Genomic DNA, 24,527 nt, shown 5'->3' with positions numbered 1-24,527 from the left:
CGTTTTGAGAGTTGATTCTAAAGTGATTTCATACCAAGGATTGCGTGCTCATCCTTGTTCATCACACCATGTCATTTCTTAACCGTTGAGTCGTATTTTCAGGCGCGGGGTTTGGTCAATGGCAATCTGATCAGTTCTACTATCATTTAAGGCTACAGAGCCCGATTTGAGTTCAGATATATCACACCTTTCCTTCGCTATCACCCTTGCATTGTACATAACATGGTGATTCCGAATGTGAAGCGTGTTGCAGTAATTGGGGCTGGACCAGCTGGTGCAATCACCATAGATGCACTAGCAAAAGAACAGACCTTCAATGTTATTAGAGTGTTTGAGCGTCGCGAGAGAGCAGGAGGTTGCTGGTGAGTTTATCCTTCTAGAACGGAACCCATGATTTACGTATGTAGGGTTGGCGACACTGAACGTCCCGAAACAGTAACGAACTTTACTCAACTGGCCGAGAGAAGCGCTGATCAATCTTTACCGATTCCCGAGCAGCTTCCCACCTATACACCAAAATCAGACCAGCCGAGATTCACAGAATCTTCAATTTATCCCTATTTGGAAACGAATATTGATCGCGTTCCTATGCAATTCTCTCAAGAACCATTTCCACCCGAAACAACTGCACGATCCGTTGAGCTGTACGGTCCACAGACACCGTTTCGTCACTGGAGTGTGGTTCGGAGATATATCGAGGGCTTAGTCGAGCGACATGGTTATTCAGACCTTGTGTCCTATAATACAACCGTCGAGCGAGCTGAGAAGGTCGGAAATGAATGGAAAGTCATTTTACGCAAAGAAGGCCAAGAACGCGACTACTGGTGGACTGAATGGTTCGATGCGGTGGTGGTTGCCAGTGGGCATTACTCTGTTCCTTACATTCCGTTCATTGAAGGACTCGAGACTTTTGACAAGTCAAGACCAGGAAGTGTGATTCACAGTAAGCACTTCCGTGGAAGAGATCTTTACAGATCAAAAGTGAGTTTCACTGTATATGACTTCAGGCAGTTAGCCGTACTGACAATCTATGAAGAAAGTTGTCGTGGTTGGTGCTTCAGTCTCTGCGGCTGACATCGCTTTCGACTTGGTCAACATAGCACAGAGACCAGTTCATGCTATTACGATTGGCCATAATCCCAATGGATATTTTGGAGACGAGGCTTTCAACAACCCTTATATTGAAAACCACCCTTCTATCACCAAAGTCGTCAATCGTACAGTTTATCTGGAAAATGGTGGTTTGATAGAAAATGTGGACCATATCATCTTTGGAACTGGGTACAGCTGGACTCTGCCATTTTTGCCAGATGTCCCAGTCCAAAATAACCGAGTGCCCGACTTATACCAACATGTAGTTTGGAGACATGACCCAACTCTACTGTTCGTTGGTGCAGTTCAAGCTGGGCTAACCTTTAAAATCTTCGAATGGCAAGCTGTTTACGCAGCGAGACTTCTCGCCGGTCGCGGCACGTTACCTTCGACAGAAGAGATGGAGAATTGGGAGGAAGATAGAACCAAGACTCGAGGCGATGGACCCAAGTTTGCTCTTGTCTTTCCAGATTTTGAGGACTATTTTGAAACTCTGAGAAATCTAGCTGGTGACGCAAATGGTGTTGGGAGACATTTACCCAAGTTCAGACGTGAGTGGTTCCGGACATTTTTGGAAGGGCATGAGCTTAGGAAGAATATGTGGAGGAGACTGAATGATGAAGATAGAAAGGGTGAAGAGAAGACTGTTAGTTTAAAGTCACGTTTGTAGAAGTCTATGACATATGGAACACTATTAAGTGGACAACTGAAGAGGGAGAGTAGGAAGAGCACAATCCAATGCATTGCCGAACATCTTGAATCCTGTAACTAGTTTGACAGCAATACCCTATTTTATCTCGAAGGCTATTAAATTTGCTTGTCAGTGTGCCGGTATTAAGTTTGGAAATAACAAGGACGTAAATGTCCCTTAACTGGCCCATTCCCCACGCCGAGCCCTCTCTCCATAGTCCAAGACACAACAGCCATATTTCCCGCCGCCTTCTTCCATAATCCATATACAAATCAAGCTTTACTATCATCAAGCTGATCATACTTCTTACTGCTTCCCTTGGCCTTATCAACAGGGTATTTCCTCTTTGTAATCTCAAGCTTATCCAACACAATCTTATCCGGATCGACACCCATCTTGTCAGCAAGATGTAAGCAGTATGTCAAGACGTCTGCGAGTTCCTCCGCAACTCGTTTCGAATCAGGCTCTGCGCCCCACTGGAAGCACTCGAGGAGCTCGGCGGCTTCGATAGAGACGCTCTTGGCGAGGTTTTCGGGAGTATGGAATTGTGCCCAGTCTCGCTCGGCAACAAAGGCCCTGAGTTTTTCTTGAACTTCTTTGTTGACCATTATGAAGGATACAGGTTGGGATAGGTTGAAAGTCTGCACAAATTGACGTGGTGCGTGGCTGATATAGGTCCGACATGAGTTCTGTGGGTCAATAGGGCTCGAAGTACACCGCTCCTTCTACGCGGATCAGCTCATCAGAGCACATTTTGAATATCTTAACCCATGCTTAAAGGTGGGTTGTTTGTTCGTGATACCAGCAATACAAACTTCTGTTTCCTTGAAAGTTGTACACGCGGCGTGAGTTGACCTTGACTGCTACGCCTAACCTTTATTAAATATCAAACCCCTAAAACAGAAATGTGGGGATGTAAGCTACGACAGAGCCATGAGAAACGTACCGAGACAAATTGTGGTGCTTTAATCTAGATAGTTAATACATCACCCACATAGCGTCTTGAAGATACCTAATGAAGACGAGTGCAACAGTAATATATCATAATTATAATGCTGTTAGAGACCGTCTTTTATTTTTGTTTACTCTTATTGAGTAAGCAATGGTAGTTAAAATGGGAAGGAATATTATTAAAGTAGAGCGTTGCTATTTGCACACATTAACATTGCTAATCTTATATAAGTCTAGGATTTTTTCGCTAAATACTGCAGCTTATTCTATCTTTTCCCTTCTATATATATAAATTAGTATACAGTCAATAGTATTAATTTAACTATATTAAAAGGGATTATAATAATAGTCTAGCCTTTCTATAGCCTCTTTCTTAACCCTCTATAGCCTCTATCTTAACCCTCTGTAATCTTTATCTTGACCCTTTATAGCCTCTATCTTGACCCTCTGTAATCTTTATCTTAACCTTCTGCAGCTTCTATTTTGACCTTGATATGCATTGACATGACGCGATAACGATAGTAGGGCTTTTCCGAAAGAGGCTTAGTACGGTCACGTGGGGCTTATATAAGCAGCATGTGTTAATTATATAATTAAAGAGTGGGTCTTTTATATGGGATTAGCAATGTTGATGTGTGCGAATAGCAACGCTCTTAAAGTAAACTGCTAATCGTGGGACATAGGCTCTATTGAAGCGTTATAGACACGCGTTAGTTTAAAGCTGTCATTCAAAGCTTAAAATTTATTCCTACTAGACCTCAAATAGACAAGTCTCAAGGTTCATTGTTAGACAATATAATTAGCAAAAGTTACAGCTATCACGGCTAACTTCAGGGACCTTGCATTTTTGCGAATATCAACATGGGATTAAATGTCTCTCCACAACACCACAATATTTACTCCATTTAGGCAAACCTTAGCTGAACTATTAGCGAGGCGGTGGGATTAGAACCAACATGATTGAAATGATTCAGGTGCTATACGACCAGTGGAAGTGCTTTGTTGGGCGAAAGCCAAGGATTGTGGCGTCAATAGTTTGTCACTAATGTTCAATATTTATGTCAATGCTTGGGTTCAGCCCTGACAGGCCCCCTATCAGTTATGGTTATTTAAATCACCCCGACTTACCCATTCAGCAGGCAGATCCTTTTATTCTCGGTTCATTTCCTCTGAATTACGTTGCATCGCTAGGTCCATTGATTCCATCCAGTCTTTCAACATGCGTCTTCCACTCAAGATCCTCGCTTTCGGGGTGCTCGCAACAAAGACACGCCTGATACACGCGGGTCCATGCAAGCCGTCACCAATCACTTCTATCGATGAATACTCGAGCGTCATACCCACTACCATAGCAGTCAACTCAGATACTGTGACAACTCAACCTTCTACTCTGAGTGGAGGGACTACCACATCAGCCCATTCTGGCGACACCAGCATGACCACCCTAGACAAAACATACGCCGATTCTACTACTTCCTGGGTATCAAGCACAGTTACCTTCAGTGAAGTATCATCCTCTACTATTTCTGCTGAGTTGTCGTCAACTGAGACCCTCAGTGAATCACCAACGACCATTATCGAAGAGTCAACATCGACCGCACTCTCTCCATCAACAACAACATCTCTGGAGGCTCCTTTGGGAACAACTCTGACTGCTATTTTCCTTGACGAAGGTTATGAAAAGGAGGCATGGCTTCCTCTGGAAGACTTTGGTCCTGCCATCACTAGTGATGTGGAGAAGGAGTCTTCCGGTGCCCTCTTTGGACTTGAGCCCGGAACCTCACGCCTCTACGCTATCCTCCCCAGCGGTGAAAAGGTTTATGCCGCATCCTGCACTCAATGCACACAGGACTCTTTTTATTTTTTAAACGAAGAACAGAGAGCATCCAGGTATTTTGTCTTTTTCGTCAAATGTACAGAAGGCGAGAACAGGTATCTAAGCTGTGCACCTGAAGTGGAGGGGACTTTGTATGAGCATCTGTACTTTTACGAAGTAGGGGGCTGGTACATGCATACTAAGAATCCTGACCGAACCGGCAGGACAGTAATAGAGTTCAGACTTGGATAGATGCTGCGAGTTGCTCTGTGTGTATATATCCTGAAGTGCACTTATTATTCTGGAACGACTACTCCCTAGATACAGCCATTCGATTCACTCCTTGCCAGAGCGGACCAGTCTAGAGACTCTAAAGTCGGAATTTAACCCAACCCCCATATGTACATAAATAAAATCAAGATGAAAATAAAATCAACATAAACCCATCCTCCGCCAGTGACTACTTGTCAATAATCTCATCAATCCCCTGATCTTGCGCTTACGTGGTCCCTTCACAGAAGCAAGACAAGTCGTAAACCTTCCACTCTGTATCTGTACCATCAACCTGGACGGTGCTGGCAGAGAGGCAGATACATCCGGTGTTAATCTGGAAAATAAACGATTTGCACTGACTCAAAGAACTACAGCCATCGTGACAAGCTTCCAGGGAGCTTGAAACGCTGTGACTAAGAAACGACGTGGGATCAACTGCGGTAGGTTGACCAGTTGCACCACAGTTACTGTTCTTGGGCGAAGGGCTTAACATGTTGTTAATGCAGCTCGGTTCAGGGTCATTGGGTCCGGTCTCGGTCTCGTCAAAGCAGGCCATATCCCACATCTTGAGTCCAGGGACATCAATTTCTTCGCTCGTTCCTCCGACTTGACCCTTGAAAATACTGCACCATTCATCCTTTTTAAATGCGATTGAGTTGCAGTCGTTGTTCTTGCAGAGATCTCGACAGGCCTCTAGAGACTTTGTCGAAGAGGGTGCGAAAGGAGTAATATCCTCGAGGCAGATGTTTTTGGGTCGACCTTGGACAGCGCACACAGTGGTCTTGGGTAACTCATCGACGCAAACGTCTTCATCGTCCCCGGGTTTGTCAAGATCGCAGAAGCAGTCCTGGTCGTACCACTTGTATGTTGTTGTACTAGGATCCCCTATGGTAAAGCCACCGCCCCGATAAAACGTACATTCCTGACCAGCCTCGAATTTAATTGCGGAACACTGGCCGACGCTGCAAGCCTTTGCACAAGCTTGGAGGGACTGGGCAGAACCATCTGGACCTGGACCACCTTCATATAGACCAGTACCATCGCCCATTTCGCCGCAAACGCGGTATTGAGGGAGAGGGTTGATGAGATTGTCCTTGCAGGTGGGTTCAGGCTGAGTTGGGGTGGTGGGCTCTGTCTCGCCTGCAAGGCAGGTGAAGCAATCCATGTCCCACCAACTCGACTCGGATGGAAGATTATTGGTCTCGCCAGGCTTGCCCTTCCACAATTCACAGTAGAGATTCTCGTAGAAGAATACAGATCCGCACTCGGGTGTATCCTTGCATGCCTTGTAACAGCTCCAAATGTCCTCCGAAGCTTGTTCTACAGCGACCCCCATGAAATTTGTCGTCGAGAGGGGATTTCCTTGTCTCCCACATACGACATCTTCAGGCGTGGGATAGATCAATGTAGGGGTGCAGGCAGGGGCTATTTCGGTAGATGTCGCGGCAGCTGTCGAGGAAGCCTCAGTAGTGGGAGCAAGGGAACTTGTCGCGGTAGTAGTGATGTCAACAGAAGTCATTGTCGTGATGTCTGTCTCGGAGCCAATGGGCATCTCAGTTGACGTAGTGCCGGCGTATGTCGCGCTGATGGTGACGAGGGCAGTGTCCGATGAGAGATCAGTGGAGACGGTAGCATCTCCAGAGGTTTCAGCGGAAACCGAGCTAATGTCGCTCACGCTCAAGGTCGCGTCAATAGTAGAGGTTCCAATTGCAGTGACAGCATCTTCAGAGACAGTGGCAGACTGAGAGGTGTCACCCGGATTCAAAGAAGAAAAGACGATAGTGGAAGAAGAAACAGCCTGAGTAAGAGTATCTGTCTGGCTCGAAGCAGAGATTGTTTGAGGCCGACACGGTCCTGCATTGACCATGGGAGTCAGGGCCGTAGCCAGTAAAAACGAACGGACAAGATGTCTAGACATCTTTATTGCAAGTAAACGAGGGTAAAGACAAGAGAAATGGAAATAACGAGAAAACGCGACATTTCCATTAATTTATTGTCTTTTTCTGCCTCTCCTTTTCATCACGCTCGAACCACGCAAATATGTGTTGGTGATCATGTTGAATTAAACTATCGATTGAGAAAGGGTCTGGAAGTCAATAAAGAACGTTAACCATGTAACTTTGAGAAAAGCGTTACCGATAGTTTGGACGCCACTGAGGCTGAAAGTCACTATCGGCTTGGCAGGGACTTGACATGACTCGCCTATTTCCCATCGGGGAAGGAACATGACTTAAGACTGCATGTGGATATATGAACCAATCATAAGTTGTTCCGTATCAATTGATCCGTCTTTGTGCTATGGTGAGACTAACAGACCACGGAACAATGTTTTCGCTATCTTACCCTGCACTTATTTACATGCGACTTCAAGTATTTCTCATATATTATTATCTTGGTAATGACAGAATTAGAGGTGAAAAATACAATAATGAACTTACCATGTTTCATTTTGAAGCAATGTTTCTTAGAAGGGGTCTTGGTTTCTTGCAGGTAAATGCATTTTGATCCTTGTTTATTTCCATTGTTGCTCAACCGTTGGTGGGAAGAGTTCTAGTGTTTTGCAGAACATCACAAACTAACAGCATTCACTGACTAGCTTTGTGTCACCATTACCGTAACCAACCGCCAACCAACTTGTAGAATCGCCTGATGGGAAATTCGCAACCGGTTCATGTTTACTTGCCGTATCAAAGTAACACTCCATTCAACAGAAATATAGTTAATTTTAATCCTGGTATTACCACCAGTACTCTCTGAATTCAGTCTATCAATAACCCATGAATGGCATTTTGTTTTTTGTTTGGTTTTCAGTGCTTGTTTGCCTTTGTTACTTCGTGACACGCGCCTGACCCACTGTAGCCTTCAACAACTGCACGCACCCAGTGATTCACGGTCGCCGTTACGGGGGCAAATATAAGATCCAAGTACTCCAACCAAAGCATCGTTCTATCGTAATTTATGCTTTCACAGTCACAGCTCAAGACGAACCACATACATCGAGATGCCCCCATCCACGCGTGAAGATGGCGGCAGCCCAATTGCCCAACTGGTAACAAATTATTCTCCCACTACAGCCTCCGCAGACATCATTTCACAGGATATCACGATCAGAATCAATTACATCTCGAGTATTACAGGTCCGTCTGTCTCGTCATTTCAAGTGGACAGTCCTCTAAACTGAACCCTCTGCAGACCTCCAGACCGCACAAGAATTGCGAATCACATCGCACGAACCATCACCGAGCCAAACGTCGAAATAACGAGCGTGATACCGGCTGTCCAGTCGCCTTGCGTCATCATGCTCGTTAGTGGAATTTCCTCAGACGGTGTGCCTTTCGAAAGAAAACTCTTCACTGAACGCGACGTCCATCTAGTCTCTGCACCAAAACTCTTTGGATACTGGGGCAGGAAGAGGGGCAGGGCCTACGCTTCTGGGATCCCCGACGATGTATGTCACTTACTCAAGATCTTGGATGAGAAAGATGGGAAGATGAAGGTACAGTTTGTCGGATGTGCCAAGTCTGAGTCTGAGTGGTGGGAGTCGGACAAGGTCAAGGATTATATTGAGCTTTGGGACAATTGGGTCGAAAAATCTCATTGATGGAGGACGAAGAGTGACCCGGTCCTACGGCTCTATATGATAAGAACATGTTGAAAGATGGGAAAGATAGCTTTACGGTATTTGTCAAGGTGACATGCCTCTTTCTCCCACCCGACTCGCTCTAGATACCCACATGACGGAAGACATCACAAATATGAAGTTGACTAATTTTCACTTTAGCAAATGCTAAAAATTTTTATTGTTCTTCTACCCAAAACAAAAGAAACTCCTATCAAAGTGCCTCGTTGTTAACAATCTAGATTGTCAGTGAACGGCCCGCATTCATACTGAACATCCAACGAGGCAGTTTGATCTAGCTGTCCTTCGTGTTTCCATACCAACCATCTACCAGCTGGTATGTTCTCTCCTCCAGATGACTTGAAGATCAAATGATCAGAGTACCAGGACTCGTCACATTTTTCCCTCATGTCCACGAGCACCACCTCTCCTTCTCAAGGTTGGCGATCAAGTTCTCGCGAATCCCGATCAGCGCCTTGATTCATTCACCGTTTCCACGAGCTGCTTCTCCTTCTCAAGGTCAGCAATCATCTTCTCGCGGATCTCAATACTTGCCTTGAATCGCTCAAGTCTCAAATCCAACATGTCCCCATATGGATTCTCCTCCTGGAGCTCTTCGATCATCCTCTGAGCGTTGTCGTTGGCACTCTTCAGAGACGAGATGATGAAGACACGTTTCTCATTCTGCGCTTCGCGCAGCTTGGTAAGCTGCTCCGTGGTCAAAAACGACAATGTCGCGTTGCCACTGTTCTCCAGGTTCTTGTGAAACTCAGCCTCGGCATCATCCTTCCAGCGTCTCACAAGTCGTGGGATGTTGTCAAGAAAGTGGCGTGTCTTTTCGCAAAACTCAGCGCGTTTCTGGATCATTTCCTCGTCGTACTGGCAATCTGCGCCACTGGACACTTTGTCGGGATGTGAGGAAGACATTTTGAAGACTGAACTAGCGTTAGTGTTGTTAGTTGTCGATAAAACTTACCTGAGTGGTGATTTTGTCCAAAGTGGTAATTTTGTTGAAGAATGAGTTAGGAAATACTGTGATAAAATGTTTCTTTTATACTCAAATTATGGGTTGTTCTCTATGCTCTGTTGTACACATTAATTTTGAGTGTTGCACTGACTATAGCACTTGTCAATTTACAACAGTCAGGTGTTCTGCAGAACAACCTTGGAACAGACAAATATCCATCAAGTGGATCAGGCTGCCAGGACAAAGCCATTGTTCTCACTTTGAAATTCTTTCAGTAACAAAGGAACATTTGCTATCAACGCAGCACAAAGAACACATGTATCTACCCAAACGGTGAAAAGTATCTTCTGCTCGCTACGGAACAGCGGCGACCTATTTGACAGTGTTTGTGAGTATTCGCATTCTCAACAGAGTGGTACTACTTTTGTTGCTAATGGAAGGATTCACTTGCAATCCAGTGACCTAACCTCACTTTTGAGTCTTTGTTCCTCGCGGTTACGCCACTTCGTAACTCTCAGTATACGTTAATAGAATAGGTAGCAGAGAGATACAAAAAAAGTCTGACGTGTAGTTCTTCTCTTCTTCCTTCTCATACCATTCATAAACTTTCAACTTACGTCTTCGTGGCCCAACATGTCTGGAAGTCCTCCTACTCAGAACCAAGCGTCAGGCGTGGTGAACACTAAACACCGCTATTTGCGTCGGAAGCTAGCCTTCGTGGATCAAAATATCCATGACATCTTCAGAAGTGCTGCTCTGGCAAATGGATCTACAGATGTGCGGGAGACGGAAAAGAAGCTCTATGACAGGTTGAAATACCACGGAAATCGTCTGCCTTTTGCCGCAGAACCGAACTTGATAAACATGGACTTCTCCATCCAAAGAAAGGTCGGGACGGTACACTGTAAGTATTGAAATCCTATCGGATATTATAAGAGACATGGTTAACACTTGTGAATTATCTAGACGATCAGGGAATCCACGCCGACTGCGGACTTTGCTCAATGATCAGTCTTCGACTTTCTTACTACCCTTACACAATACATGATTCTCAACACTCAGCCGCGTTCTGCATCGACTACCGGATTCAAAAACCTGGTGGGCAGGATGAAAGAGCCTCTTCATTCCACTTACAATGCTGCCCTTGGGACTTTGGACGAGCATCGCCCGTAACGCTCCAGAACCTCGTTAGCTCCCTTCGCCTTGGTGAAGCCCTTGACGATTTTAATGCCAATCTCGCACTGTCGATGGTAATTGAAATTAAGTGGCAAATCCGTGCCAACAAGCAATATACCTGCCGCACCAATTACAAAGATGCTTTCAAAAATGTCGACTATGAAGTTGAACGATTTCTTTCATTCTGGGAGGAGTTGAAGGATGATATTTGCGACCATCTGTTCACGAAGAACAACACCTACTTCGATTCACGGGATGTCGGGTTGTTTATTTGAATTCATTTCGTTACTTGCATAACATGGGATACCATATCAAGTAGTTTAGTTCATTGTTCATCACCTGTCGAGGCGGCAAAGAGCCAGATGGAACAGACAATACAGGTCAATAGGACGAACAAGGACCCAAGTCAACGGCCAGACGCCGCGACTGGCCAGTATATACCGAGAAAACAAGTCACTCACTGAGATTTGGTTGTATTCATTGTGATAAAATATCAGGATTAGTCCATTTCATCTATGCATCACAAGAACTGTTAATGGCATCTAAAGTTGTGTTACTGTATTGCAACCATGTCAAACATTGTCCATTAATTGCTTAACAATTTGTTGCACAGAATGAAATAAAATACTAACTGTATCAATTATAGCATAAACCAATAGTGCATTTTAGTTGAGGTTCAGCTACCCAAGTACCAGTCTGCAGCATAGATCCAACAAAACCCCTGAACGAGCGTCCATAGCGACGGTTGGTCCAAAGTCTAGCGATAACAACGCCAGTCTCATCAGCCGAAAAAGTTCCACGAACAGTGATGGTGGTTTGAGTGGTCCAGGTGCGAGAGTAATCAACGCCGAAACTGGGCCCGAGACGGTTCTTGACGGCTGTGACATTAAGTATTAAAGTGAGGTAATAAGATTAATTAATATAAGGATAAAGATCTAACTATAGATAAGATATATTCTCCTAGGCTATATATATATAATTAATAGATTAAACTATCTATATACTATTTATTATATTTAATCTTTAACTTTAATATTCTTATTTAATTTAAGGTTATATATATAATATAGTTTTATCTTTTTAATTTTATAATTATTTTAATAATAAAATAAAAAACTTAAATAAGAATAAAATATTATTTTAAATAAAAAAGTCTTAAAAAAACTTTATATTATTTAAATAATTATTTTATTAATTTACTTTTATTAATTTTAAATTTATATTTTTAGATTTATTATAACTCTTAAGGCTTATTTAAATTCTTTAAATTTTTAAATAGAAAGTCTTTTTATTAATTTATTAGCTATTTATTTATATATTAATATATATATAAATTTAATATTTTTACTTTTATTTATTTTTTATAATAATATTCTTTAATTATTATATATTTTATTTTTTTATAATATTATAAATTCTTTATAAATATAATAGCTTTTTAATTATCTTTAAAAATAATAATTATAATTAAATTAAATTATTTTTCTAATTTAAAGATTAAATCTTATAGTAATTTTTATAATTATATTACTTTTTTTACTATATATATTTAAATTATAAATTTAGCTTTATATATTAATAATATAATTATTATTTAATATTTTAAATATTAATTAATAATACTATTTTTAAGTTAAAAGATATATTTTATAATTAATCTTTTTATATTTAAGTTTACTCTTTAGTCTATATTATAATATTTTAAGAGTTCTTTTAATTATCTTTTAAATATTAAAATATAGTCTTTTATTCTTTAAAATAATATAAAACCTATTTTACCTTAATAATATATTTTTCTATTAAGTTTTTAAAGTAATAATTAAATAATAAAACTATATATATAATATTTAGTTTTATTCTTAATATTATATATATTAATAAACTAATTATTTTTATATATTAATTCTTAGTCTTATTTAAAGCTAGGTAATTTAATCTTATTTCTTTAAACTTTATATTTAAAGATATTAATATTTTAATAATATAATAATTTTCTATTCTAAGGTTATAAAATACCTTCTTAATATATATCTTTTAACTAAAGTATAGTCTTTTTCTTATATAATCTCTCTTAATTATAATTCCTAGGTAATAATAATATAATTTAAAGTTAATTATTTAAAACTATTAAGATAATTATTTCTTAACTATTTTAATTTTATTTATATTTAGTTTAATAATTAATAAGTTATTTATATAGATAGTAATATATATTAAGTTTTTAATAAATATTCTTATATTAATATATACTAGTTTAAAGCTTAATTTAATTAAGTATTTTAATAATATTTAATATTAGATTCTTAGAGATTATTTAAGGCTATATAATGCCTTATTTAATTTATATATTTATTTTAAATTATTATTAAACCTTTCTAATTATTATATCTATATATTTTTATTAATCTTTTTATATAAAAATATAGTTTTTATTTTTATTTATTTAATATAATAATTTATTATAGCTATAATTATAAATATTACTTTATAGCTTATTAATTTTATAATTAATATAAATATCTTATAATAGTTAATACTTTCTTATTATTTAAAGCCTTAAATAATAAAGTATTCTTTATATTTAATAATCTATCTATTTATTTCTTATTTAATCTTAAAAACCTATTTTTTTTATAAAAGAGATATATTCTATAGTAAATATATTGTTATAGCTCAAAGTCAGACCAACCTACCCTAGAGCTACAAGTGGATTAAATTATATGGCAATAGCGTTATCGCTATAACCTTAATTAGACTGCCAGTTAGATCCTAAATATAGCTCCTTAAGCTATATCTTATTAATAGAGCTTAACCTGCCTACAGTGCCTATCTATAGTAATAGAACCTATTATACTTAAAGTATTCTCTGTTTATCTATATTACTAGATTTAGCCTATAATACTATATAATTCCTAACTATTAAATATTAAATATAATATCTACCTGCTTACTCTTGCCCTTCCTGCTGAATAGTATTAAGTTATTCTATAATTATACCCTAGAATACTTAAATAATTAGTTTAAATATTTCCAGAATATTTATACCTATACTAAGAATGCCTAGAACTATATATCCTAGCTAGAGAATAAGATTTAAAATATAAAGGATAAATATTAAGGACTTAAATAATCTTTATAATAAATTACTATTAAGTATAATTTTACCTAAGCCTAGCTTAAGTATATTAAGTAATAATATAAAAAGGCCTTAAAGAGGAAAGATAATAATATCTTTAAGGCTTGCCTTACTGAATATTATGCCTTTAATACTATTTAACTTACTATACTTACTATCTATAAACCCCCTAAGACTAATGCTTTTACTAAGCTTTATATAGTAACTCCTATAGAAATAATTTCTCTACTTTCTTTCTAATTTACTAAATTAATTAGTCTTATTAAATAATTACCTAACTTTAATAAGTTTAAAGGTAAATAGAGTAATCTATACTATTTTATCTCCTAGATATACTTAAAACTAAAAGCTAACTATAATTAATTCTTAATATACCTTACTTAAATATCCTATATAACTAGCTATCTTAAGGGATATACCTATATATAAGTCTTACTATATATTAAAGCTAGTAAATACTAACTCTCTAATTACTAGGATATTATTAATTTATTAGAATACACTTTTAAAGACTTAAATTAGATTAATAATACCTATACTAAATTATTCTACTTTTGCTAAATTTATAAGGATTTTAATACCTTTTTTACTAAGTTCTAATGCCTTATATTAAAAGGAGAAATATTAAAAGAGGCCTTCCTTACCCTATTAAAATAAGCTATTTCCTAAGAATTATATAGAATACTTATATATAACCTACTGCCTAACTATAAATATTATAATCTAGCTACCTTTCTATAAGAATTAAAAAACTAATAATACTACTTTACAGTAAAGCTATAGCCTATATTATAAAAGATAAATATACTGCTAAAGGAGTATCCCTAGATACTCTAAAAGAAGTCCTTATTACCTTATAAAGGGAGAAGCCTCCTTAAAAACTGCTAATTAGCTAAAGAACCTATAGACCTTAATAATTAATGCCACTATAATTGCCTTAATTAATAATAAGAGAATAACTAATACTTCTATTATAGTTTAACTAACTATTACCTCTATAACTATCCTAAACCTAATATATATTTAACTAGGCTCTATTAAGTTACCTTTACTTATAGCCCTAACTATATTAGCTAGCCCCTATCTCTATACTTATCTATATCTAGCTATACCAGTTTCTACTGATCTAGATATTCCTAAGGATACTAAGAAAATAGGGTAAGCCTATCTTAAGTTAGCGCTAAGTTCCTTTCCTTATACTTACTATACTAAAGATTAAACTATTTACTGCCTCTATTTATAGAATCCTAATTAAGAATAAGAATAATTAATATTTAAATTTAATAATACTGCCTACTAGCTTTAATATAGCTAGAAGAGAATTAATTCTATTTTATACTATAATTAATAGTAGAGCAGAAGGAAAAGGGTTTATTAATAAGAGCTAGGTTAAATCCTAGAACCTAAAGTTTAGACTTCTAAAGAGAATCTTTAAGATTAAAGTGTTTAATAGGTAACCTACTAAGAATAGGAAGGTTACTTACTATATCTACACTAAACTCTATATTGCTAATTATAAGCAGAAGAGTATAATCTTCTATATAATCTAGCTAGTTAGCTACCTTATTATCCTAGGAATACCTTAGCTAAAGTAATATAATCTGTAAATAGGCTTTATAGCCTATATATTTATATTTAATAGCCTATATTACTAGAAATTCTATAATACCTTAATTAAGCCTATAAGGATTAAGGCTTTATAGACTGTCCTAAAGAAGTTTATATATTAGATAAAAAGGAATATTCTATTAGCCTTAGAAAAAAAGGATATTTTCCTAGTTTCCCTATAAATTGCCTAAATATATAGCTAGAAGGACTATTATTGCCTCTTTACTATTACCCTAAAGTAATTAGATTATCTATTTAAGCTTAAGCTAGAGGTATTTATATTACTAGAAGAACTTTAAGAATTCTAGGATATTTTCTTGCTTAAGGAGGTAAAGAAGCTATTACTATATTAATCTAGAGACTACTATATTAAACTAACCCTAGGAGGAAAACTGCTATTTAGACCCTTATATAGAATATCCTAGAATAAACTAATAGCTCTATAAGAGTAGCTAGATAAGAATCTATATAAAGGATTTATCTACTTAAGCTTATTGCCTATAGCCTCCCTAGTACTATTTATTAAAAAACCTAGCAATAGTCTATATTTCTATATAGACTACTAAGCCTTAAATAATATTATAATTAAAGACTACTACTTGCTCCTTTTAATTAAAGAATCCCTAAATAATCTATCTAGTATAAAATACTTTTCCTATATTAATATCATATTAGCCTTTAATAATCTATATATTAAAGAAGGCCAGGAGTACTTAATAGTATTCTATACTTAATTTAAATTATATAAGTTACTAATTATACCCTTTAGCCTAATAAGAGCTTCTATAACCTTTTAGCAGTATATTAATAATACATTAAAAGAATACCTAGATATATTCTATACTATATATTTAGATAATATCTTAATCTATAGCTAGACTTAAGAAGAATATATTAAGTAATTAAAGATAATACTTAAAAAACTAAAAGCTACTAAGTTATTTATAAATCTAGTTAAATGCGAATTTATAATTATAAAAACTAAGTTCCTAGGCCTTATTATAAGATAAGATAGTATCTAAATAGACCCTATAAAGATTAAAACTATTAAGAATTAATAAACCTTAACCTACTTAATAGATATATAAGCTTTTATAAAATTTATAAATTTCTATAGGAGGTTTATCTATAACTTCTTTAAGCTTATAGCCCTATTAAATTACTTAATAAAGAAAGATATACTATTTATCTAGGATAAAACCTATAAAAAGGCTTTCTAAGACTTAAAAGGAGCCTTTATATTAATACTGATTTTATGCCCTTTTAATTAGATAAAGAATATAATCCTAGAGATAGATACCTTTAACTATATATTTACTAATATACTATTATAATATAATAATAATAGAAAGCTATATTTAATAGCCTTCTTCTCTAAGAAGTATATATCTATAGAATATAACTATAAGATCTATAATAAGGAACTTATAGCTATTATTTACTGCTTTAAAGAATAAAGACTTAAACTAAAGAAGGTATTTTTATTAATAAAAGTAATTATAGATTATAAGAACCTAGAGTACTTTATAATAATAAAGTTACTTAATTAATAATAAGCCTATTAGTCTAAGTTTCTATCTTAATTTAATTTCTAGATTATATATTAACCTAGGAAATAGAGAATTAAACTTAATACTTTAACTAGGAGGTTAGAAGACCTCCTTAAAGAGGGGGATAAGCGCTTAATACATTAAAGCTAGGTAATATTAAAGAAAGAGAATTAATAACTTCTGCTACTATAAGTCTAGAGAGCTTATATCTACTACCTACTATAATAGAACTAACTTATATTAATATCTAAGGAGCTATTACTCTTAATAGAGCTACTAGAAGAGATTAACTATTTACTAAATAAAGGATACTAGACTAATAAAGACCTATAGTTAATACTATAAGCCCTTAAGACTAATATACTATAATACCTAAAGATTATACTTATAGAGTATAAGATTATCTAGGAATAATTATTATACTAGGACTATATTTATATTCTAAGCTATAATGCCCTTAAGACTGCCCTACTAAAAGCCTACTATAAATACTCTATAGTAAGATACCTAGGTTATACTTATACTTATAACTTGCTTTTCTAGGATTACTACTGGCCTAGAATATTAGCCTATATTAAATAATAGGTTAAAAACTGCTATATATATTAAAGAGCTAACTTAGCCTAAGAAGTAAAGTAAAGTATACTAAAACCTTTACCTATCTCTAAATAAGCTTAGCAATATATATTAATAGATTTTATTATATATTTACTGCTTAGTAAAGGAAATAATATTATCCTAATTATAGTCTACTGCTTAATTAAAATAAGATATATTATTATATATAAAAGAACTTATAATACTAAAGATATAGCCTATTACTATTTAAAGGAAATATAGAAACTATATAGGCTTCTATAGACTATAGTATTAGACTAAGGACCCTAGTTTATAGTAGAGTTTTAGTAAAAGCTTACTAAATAACTATTAATTAGCTTATTACTATTTATTACTTATTACCCTAAGATTAATAAATAGACTAAATACCTAAATACTATATTAGAATAATATTTATAAGCCTATATATTATACCTATAGGATAACTAGAATTAATAGCTCCCTCTGGCTAAGTTTATAATAAACTCCCTAAAATCTAAAACCATTAGTATATCTCTATTCTTTATAAACTATAGATTTTATCTATAAATAGGCTTTAAATCTATAATTATAGTTAAAAGAACCCTAGTTACTAGAGATATAAAATAGTTTATAAAGATAATAAATAATATCTTAGAATACCTAAGATTAAAAAGTATTACTATATAAGCCTATTATAAAGCTTAAGTAAATTAATATAAATAATCTGCTTAATAATATTAAGTAAGGGACTTAATATAGCTAAATACTAGGAATATTAAGACCTTTAGGCTATAGAAGAAACTAGACTAGAAGAATATTAGCCTATTAAAGATTAATAAGGTTATCTCCTTATATACCTATTAATTAGAACTGCCTATTAATATAAAGATATACTCTATATTTTATATAAGCCTACTAAAGCTAGTTACTATTAATCTGCTGCCTAATTAGAATATAGACCTACTACTGCTAATAGAAGCTAAAAGAATAAAAGAGTAAGAGATTAAAGATATTATAGATTCTTAATAAGATAGATAAGGCTAAGAAGGCTATCTTAGGCTAAAGTATACTATAAAATAGGCTAGATATATAGACTTAATAGAAGTCCCTGCTGCCTATATAAAGAATTCTATAGAGATTATAGTAAATTTCTATAGGAAATACCCTAATAAGCCTAGACTATAGTAGCCTATTTTAGCAGAGCTTAATACTAAAGAGAGGGGCACTATTATAGCTTAAAGTTAAATTAACTTACCCTAAAGCTATAAATAGATTAGATTATATAGTAATAGCATTATTACTATAACCTTAGTTAGATTACTAATTAGATCCTAAATATAGCTCCTTAAGCTATATCTTATTAATAGAGCCTAACCTGCCTACAGTGCCTATCCATAGTAATAGAACCTATTATGCCTAAAGCGTTCCCTATCTACCTATACCGCTGGACTTAGCCCGTAATATATATAAGATATTATATATTATTATCTTTAATTAAAGCTATTTCTTTATCTATTGCCTTTTTCTATTTATCCTATTTATTACTCTTTATAGCTTACTTATATATCTTAGGTTTAAGATTATATATTAAAAGAGTATATAATACTATAAGGCTAATAAATAAGAATCTATTATCTAGACTTAATAACTTAACTATAAGTCTAAACTTTAATATTTATTATAATATTATTTTATTCTTTTAATTAAAATAAAAAGATAATAGTAATTAAATTATAAATAATTTTATTATCTAGTAATATTAAGTAATAACTTATTAATATATTATTTTTTAATATTATATATAAAGATATTTTATATTAAAGTTAAATAGCTTAAGTAGAATTTAAGCTAATTGAACTTTATTATAATTATCTTACTTAATATATTATAATTATATAAATATCTTTAAATAACTTAAGAATATTTAGCTTATATTTAAGCTAGATATTTTATATATTCTAATTATTCTCTTTTATCTTTCTTTTCTTAATTAAAGTCTTATTAAAAACTATATTATTTATAATAAAGACTTAATTATTATTTCTTAATAAGATATAATTCTATAACTCTTAATATCCTAAGAGTTTATAAAGTCTTATCTTTTCTTTTATTTTTCTTTATTTTATTAAAGGGATAAATATATATCTCTTACTTTTAATAACTTAAAGATATCTTAAATTTAATTTCTTATTAATTTAAGCTTCTTAAAGAGTTTTATCTTTCCTAGCTATAAGACTTAAATTCTTAATATAGTTATAAATATATAAAATAAATAATTATTATTTTAATAATAATCTTAATAAGATTATAACTAGGTTTAATTTCTTTAAGATAATTTAATTTTTAATTTTAATAAAACTATTTTATTAATATTATTATATTATAGTATATAATATCTTAATACCTAGATTCTTATAGTATTATTAAAATAAATATAATATATTTTCTTTTTCTTTATTAAGATATAAGAATTTAAGTTATTTTATAATTATCTCTTTTAATTAAATTAATTTTTAAAAAGTATTTTCTATTTTTAATTTCTCTTTTAATAGAAAGATTTATAATATTATAATATAATTATTAATAAAAAGGGCCTAGTATTTATATTTATTTATTCCTTTAATTAAAAATAGATTAGCTATATCTATATAAAGACTTTTAAATAGTCTTATACCCTTTTTAATATTACTTATATAAAGGATTTCTTTTATTTTCCTAAGACTATAGCTATTATACTTTAGTCTTAATATTATTAATTAAAGTCTTATAAATTATTTCTATATTTTTTTAATATTTCTTTCTCTAAGATATCCTAGTCTATTATATTAAATTCTTAAGTTTAAATTTTATATTTTAAATAAAGTAAAAGCTATTTTTATTTTTTATTTTTTCTTATTAATAATATAAATTTTATTCTTTTAAGTAGTTATTATTACTATTTATCTTTATTAAGTAATAATTACCTTCTTATATTTAAATATAATAAATATTCCTTTAGTCTTAAGTATAAAGATTAATACTAGGTTTAACGTGCTTGATAAGCGAGTGAGTCAGACAAGCGAGTGGGTCAAAAATCCCTCACCTTACAACATTTCAATCTGATCAGATACTTCTCAACCAGCAACTATGTCACAGTCTTCAAATGAAGCTAGAATCCTTCTTGCCCTTCAGGCCCTTCAAAATGACCAAAATCTTAGTCTCCGACGCACCTCAGGTATATATAAGGTTCCATTTGAGACCTTACGCCGCCGCCAAAATGGCATTCAATCACGACGTGATTCCGGCCCAAACTCGCGGCGACTATCTGATCTGGAAGAACAGACTATAGTTCAGTTTATTCTTGACCTAGATTCGCGAGGGTTTCCCTCGCGAATCCGTTTTGTGGAAGAAATGGCCAATTCTCTACTTGCAGACCGCGATGCATCACCTGTCGGCAAGCGCTGGGCTCATAACTTTGTAAAGCGACAACCAGAGCTAAAGACGCGTATCTTTCGGAGATATGACTATCAGAGAGCTAAATGCGAAGATCCGACTATTATTCGTGGCTGGTTTCGGCTTGTACAGAACACAATCGCTAAATACGGTATCCAACCAGGTGATACCTGGAACTTTGATGAGACCGGCTTTATGATGGGCCTTATACAGTCCGGGATGGTAGTCACAGGCTCAGAAAGGCAAGGAAGGCCAAAATCAGTGCAGCCAGGAAACCGTGAATGGATTACTGCAATTCCAGCGATAAATGCCGAAGGTCAATCGATCCCGCCGTTTATCATTGGTTCAGGCCAGTATCATCTTGCAAACTGGTATCGAGAAAGCAACCTCCCCTGCGATTGGGTTATTGCAACAAGCCAAAATGGATGGACAAATAACGAGCTGGGTCTTGAGTGGCTAAAACACTTTGATCGATCAACAGCGAAGCGATCAGTTAGTCTCTATCGTCTCTTGATCCTCGATGGTTATGAAAGTCACCACTCTGTCGACTTTGAGAGATACTGTCAGGATCATAAGATTATCACACTTTGTATGCCTCCTCATGCATCCCACCTACTCCAGCCTCTCGATGTCGGGTGTTTTTCAGTACTGAAGAATGCTTATGGTCGAGAAATAGAGCATCTGATTAGATGCTCTATAACCCACATTTCAAGACCGAGTTCTTCCCAGCCTTTTATGCCGCTTTTCAAGCTACCTTTACAGAGAGCAATATCCAGGGGGCTTTTAGGGGAGCTGGAATTTATCCTCTTGACCCAGAAACCGTCGTCTCGAAGCTTGATATACAGTTACGGACTCCAACGCCTCCTGGGGAGGCAAGTCAACCACCAAGTCCATGGGTTTCAAAGACCCCAAAGACAGCAACAGAGGCTCAATCTCAATCTGAATACCTTACCAGACGAGTTATTATGCATAAGAGCAGTTCCCCAGAGTCAATAATTGAGGCTATTAAGTCAAATACAAAAGCAACATTGGCAGTTATGCATGAGGTTGTCCTATTGAGAGATCAGGTCCGAAATCTTGAAGAGGCAAATGCAATACTAAGCCGGCGCCGGAGGGCAAAAAGAACAAGACTACAGAAAGGAGGAGCGATGACTGTACAGGAAGCATCACAATCAATTGATCAGATAGATGTGAATACGCAGGTAGTGGCAGAATCATCAAGAAGTGGTGGTCGAGGAAGGTCGGTCGGACCGGGTGTTCGGCGTTGTGGTGTATGCGGCAAGACCGGGCATAACGCAAGAACATGTCAAGAGGATATTCAGGCCTCTGGAGATGAGTATAGTGAGTAGTTATAGTCAATTGAATAAATTGAAGCAATTTTATCATCTAGATAATAAAGAGGGTTAAGATTTTTGACCCACTCGCTTGTCTGACTCACTCGCTTATCAAGCACGTTATATATATATTTAAAATAAAAAGAGATTATTATAAAATAATTACTTTACTTACTTATATATTAATCTTATATATATTAATATCTCTTAATATAACCTTAGTATTTATAATTCTATTAATTAGGTTTTTATTATAGCTTAAAGTTAAACTAACTTACCCTAGAGCTATAAGTAGATTAGATTATATAGTAATAGTATTATTACTATAACTAACCTTAGTTAAACTACTAATTAGATCCTAAATATAGCTCTTTAAGTTATATCTTATTAATAGAGCTTAATCTACTTATAATACCTATCTATAGTAATAGAACTTATTATACTTAAAGTATTCCCTATTTACTTATATTATTAAATTTAGCCTATAATACTATATAGCTTTTAATTATTAAATATTAAATATAATATTTATTTACTTACTTTTACTCTTTCTATTAAATAGTATTAAATTATTTTATAATTATACTCTAGAATATTTAAATAATTAATTTAAATATTTCTAGAATATTTATATTTATATTAAGAATACTTAAAACTATATATTCTAGCTAAAGAATAAGACCTAGAATATAAAGAATAAATATTAAAGATTTAAATAATCTTTATAATAAATTATTATTAAATATAATTTTACTTAAGCCTAGCTTAAATATATTAAATAATAATATAAAAAGGCCTTAAAGAAGAAAAATAATAATATCTTTAAGGCTTATTTTATTAAATATTATACTCTTAATACTATTTAACTTATTATATTTATTATCTATAAATCTCTTAAGATTAATACTTTTATTAAACTTTATATAGTAATTTTTATAAAAATAATTTCTTTATTTTTTCTTAATCTATTAAATTAATTAATCTTATTAAATAATTATTTAATTTTAATAAGTTTAAAGGTAAATAAAGTAATTTATATTATTTTATTTCCTAGATATACTTAAAATTAAAAACTAATTATAATTAATTCTTAATATACTTTATTTAAATATTTTATATAACTAGCTATCTTAAAGAATATACTTATATATAAGTCTTACTATATATTAAAGCTAGTAAATATTAACTCTTTAATTATTAAAATATTATTAATTTACTAGAATATACTTTTAAAGACTTAAATTAAATTAATAATATTTATATTAAATTATTTTATTTTTATTAGATTTATAAGGATTTTAATACTTTCTTTATTAAGTTTTAATATTTTATATTAAAAGGAGAAATATACTTTTAAAGACTTAAATTAAATTAATAATATTTATATTAAATTATTTTATTTTTATTAGATTTATAAGGATTTTAATACCTTCTTTATTAAGTTTTAATATTTTATATTAAAAGGAGAAATATTAAAAAAGGCCTTTTTTACTTTATTAAAATAAGCTATTTCTTAAGAATTATATAGAATACTTATATATAACTTACTATTTAATTATAAATATTATAATTTAATTACTTTTCTATAAGAATTAAAAAATTAATAATACTATTTTATAATAAAGCTATAGCCTATATTATAAAAAATAAATATATTACTAAAGGAATATCTTTAAATACTTTAAAAAAAATCTTTATTACTTTATAAAGAAAAAAGCCTCCTTAAAAACTATTAACTAATTAAAGAATCTATAGACCTTAGTAATTAATATTATTATAACTGCCTTAATTAATAATAAGAAAATAATTAATACTTTTATTATAATTTAGCTAATTATTACCTTTATAATTATCTTAAACTTAATATATATTTAATTAGGCTTTATTAAGCTACTTTTACTTATAGCTTTAATTATATTAACTAGCTCTTATTTTTATATTTATTTATATCTAGCTATATTAATTCTTACTAATTTAAATATTCTTAAGGATATTAAGAAAATAAAGTAAGCTTATTTTAAGTTAATATTAAGCTCTTTTCTTTATATTTATTATATTAAAAATTAAATTATTTATTATTTTTATTTATAGAATTTTAATTAAAAATAAAAATAATTAATATTTAAATCTAATAATACTATTTATTAGCCTTAATATAGCTAAAAAAGAATTAATTCTATTTTATATTATAATTAATAGTAAAGTAAAAAGAAAAAGGTTTATTAATAAAAGCTAAATTAAATCCTAGAACTTAAAGTTTAAACCTTTAAAAAGAACTTTTAAGATTAAAGTATTTAATAAAT

At 33.0% G+C, this 24,527-nt stretch overlaps 7 protein-coding genes across 7 annotated transcripts; 4 read left to right on the top strand and 3 right to left on the bottom strand.

Moving 5' to 3' along the window:
* Window positions 1-222: 222 nt before the first annotated feature.
* FPOAC1_003778 (uncharacterized protein) lies at window positions 223-1,762 on the top strand (the record flags this gene model as incomplete). The annotated part of the gene is made up of 3 exons (XM_044848333.1): window positions 223-362; window positions 408-981; window positions 1,037-1,762. 3 exons carry the CDS (start codon window positions 223-225, stop codon window positions 1,760-1,762), a joined length of 1,440 nt encoding a protein of 479 aa, XP_044714249.1.
* A 293-nt stretch (window positions 1,763-2,055) lies between these two features.
* FPOAC1_003777 (uncharacterized protein) lies at window positions 2,056-2,391 on the bottom strand (the record flags this gene model as incomplete). Its single annotated transcript, XM_044848332.1, has 1 exon — window positions 2,056-2,391. One exon carries the CDS (start codon window positions 2,389-2,391, stop codon window positions 2,056-2,058), a length of 336 nt encoding a protein of 111 aa, XP_044714248.1.
* A 1,562-nt stretch (window positions 2,392-3,953) lies between these two features.
* On the top strand, window positions 3,954-4,802 carry FPOAC1_003776 (uncharacterized protein; the record flags this gene model as incomplete). Its single annotated transcript, XM_044848331.1, has 1 exon — window positions 3,954-4,802. The coding sequence occupies one exon, from the start codon at window positions 3,954-3,956 to the stop codon at window positions 4,800-4,802; it is 849 nt and encodes a 282-aa protein (XP_044714247.1).
* A 247-nt stretch (window positions 4,803-5,049) lies between these two features.
* Window positions 5,050-6,741, bottom strand: FPOAC1_003775 (uncharacterized protein; the record flags this gene model as incomplete). The annotated part of the gene is made up of 1 exon (XM_044848330.1): window positions 5,050-6,741. One exon carries the CDS (start codon window positions 6,739-6,741, stop codon window positions 5,050-5,052), a length of 1,692 nt encoding a protein of 563 aa, XP_044714246.1.
* Window positions 6,742-7,824: 1,083 nt separating this feature from the next.
* On the top strand, window positions 7,825-8,083 carry FPOAC1_003774 (uncharacterized protein; the record flags this gene model as incomplete). The annotated part of the gene is made up of 2 exons (XM_044848329.1): window positions 7,825-7,960; window positions 8,016-8,083. 2 exons carry the CDS (start codon window positions 7,825-7,827, stop codon window positions 8,081-8,083), a joined length of 204 nt encoding a protein of 67 aa, XP_044714245.1.
* Window positions 8,084-8,656: 573 nt separating this feature from the next.
* FPOAC1_003773 (uncharacterized protein) lies at window positions 8,657-9,369 on the bottom strand (the record flags this gene model as incomplete). Its single annotated transcript, XM_044848328.1, has 2 exons — window positions 8,657-8,680; window positions 8,932-9,369. 2 exons carry the CDS (start codon window positions 9,367-9,369, stop codon window positions 8,657-8,659), a joined length of 462 nt encoding a protein of 153 aa, XP_044714244.1.
* A 673-nt stretch (window positions 9,370-10,042) lies between these two features.
* FPOAC1_003772 (uncharacterized protein) lies at window positions 10,043-10,860 on the top strand (the record flags this gene model as incomplete). Its single annotated transcript, XM_044848327.1, has 2 exons — window positions 10,043-10,313; window positions 10,376-10,860. The coding sequence occupies 2 exons, from the start codon at window positions 10,043-10,045 to the stop codon at window positions 10,858-10,860; spliced, it is 756 nt and encodes a 251-aa protein (XP_044714243.1).
* Between the last annotated feature and the right edge of the window lie 13,667 nt (window positions 10,861-24,527).

Source organism: Fusarium poae, chromosome 1 (genome assembly GCF_019609905.1).
Source record: "Fusarium poae strain DAOMC 252244 chromosome 1, whole genome shotgun sequence".
Taxonomy (NCBI): Eukaryota; Fungi; Ascomycota; class Sordariomycetes; order Hypocreales; family Nectriaceae; genus Fusarium; species Fusarium poae.
The sequence above is the reverse complement of the archived record's forward strand: the minus strand, read 5'-3'. Positions and strand labels throughout refer to the sequence as shown.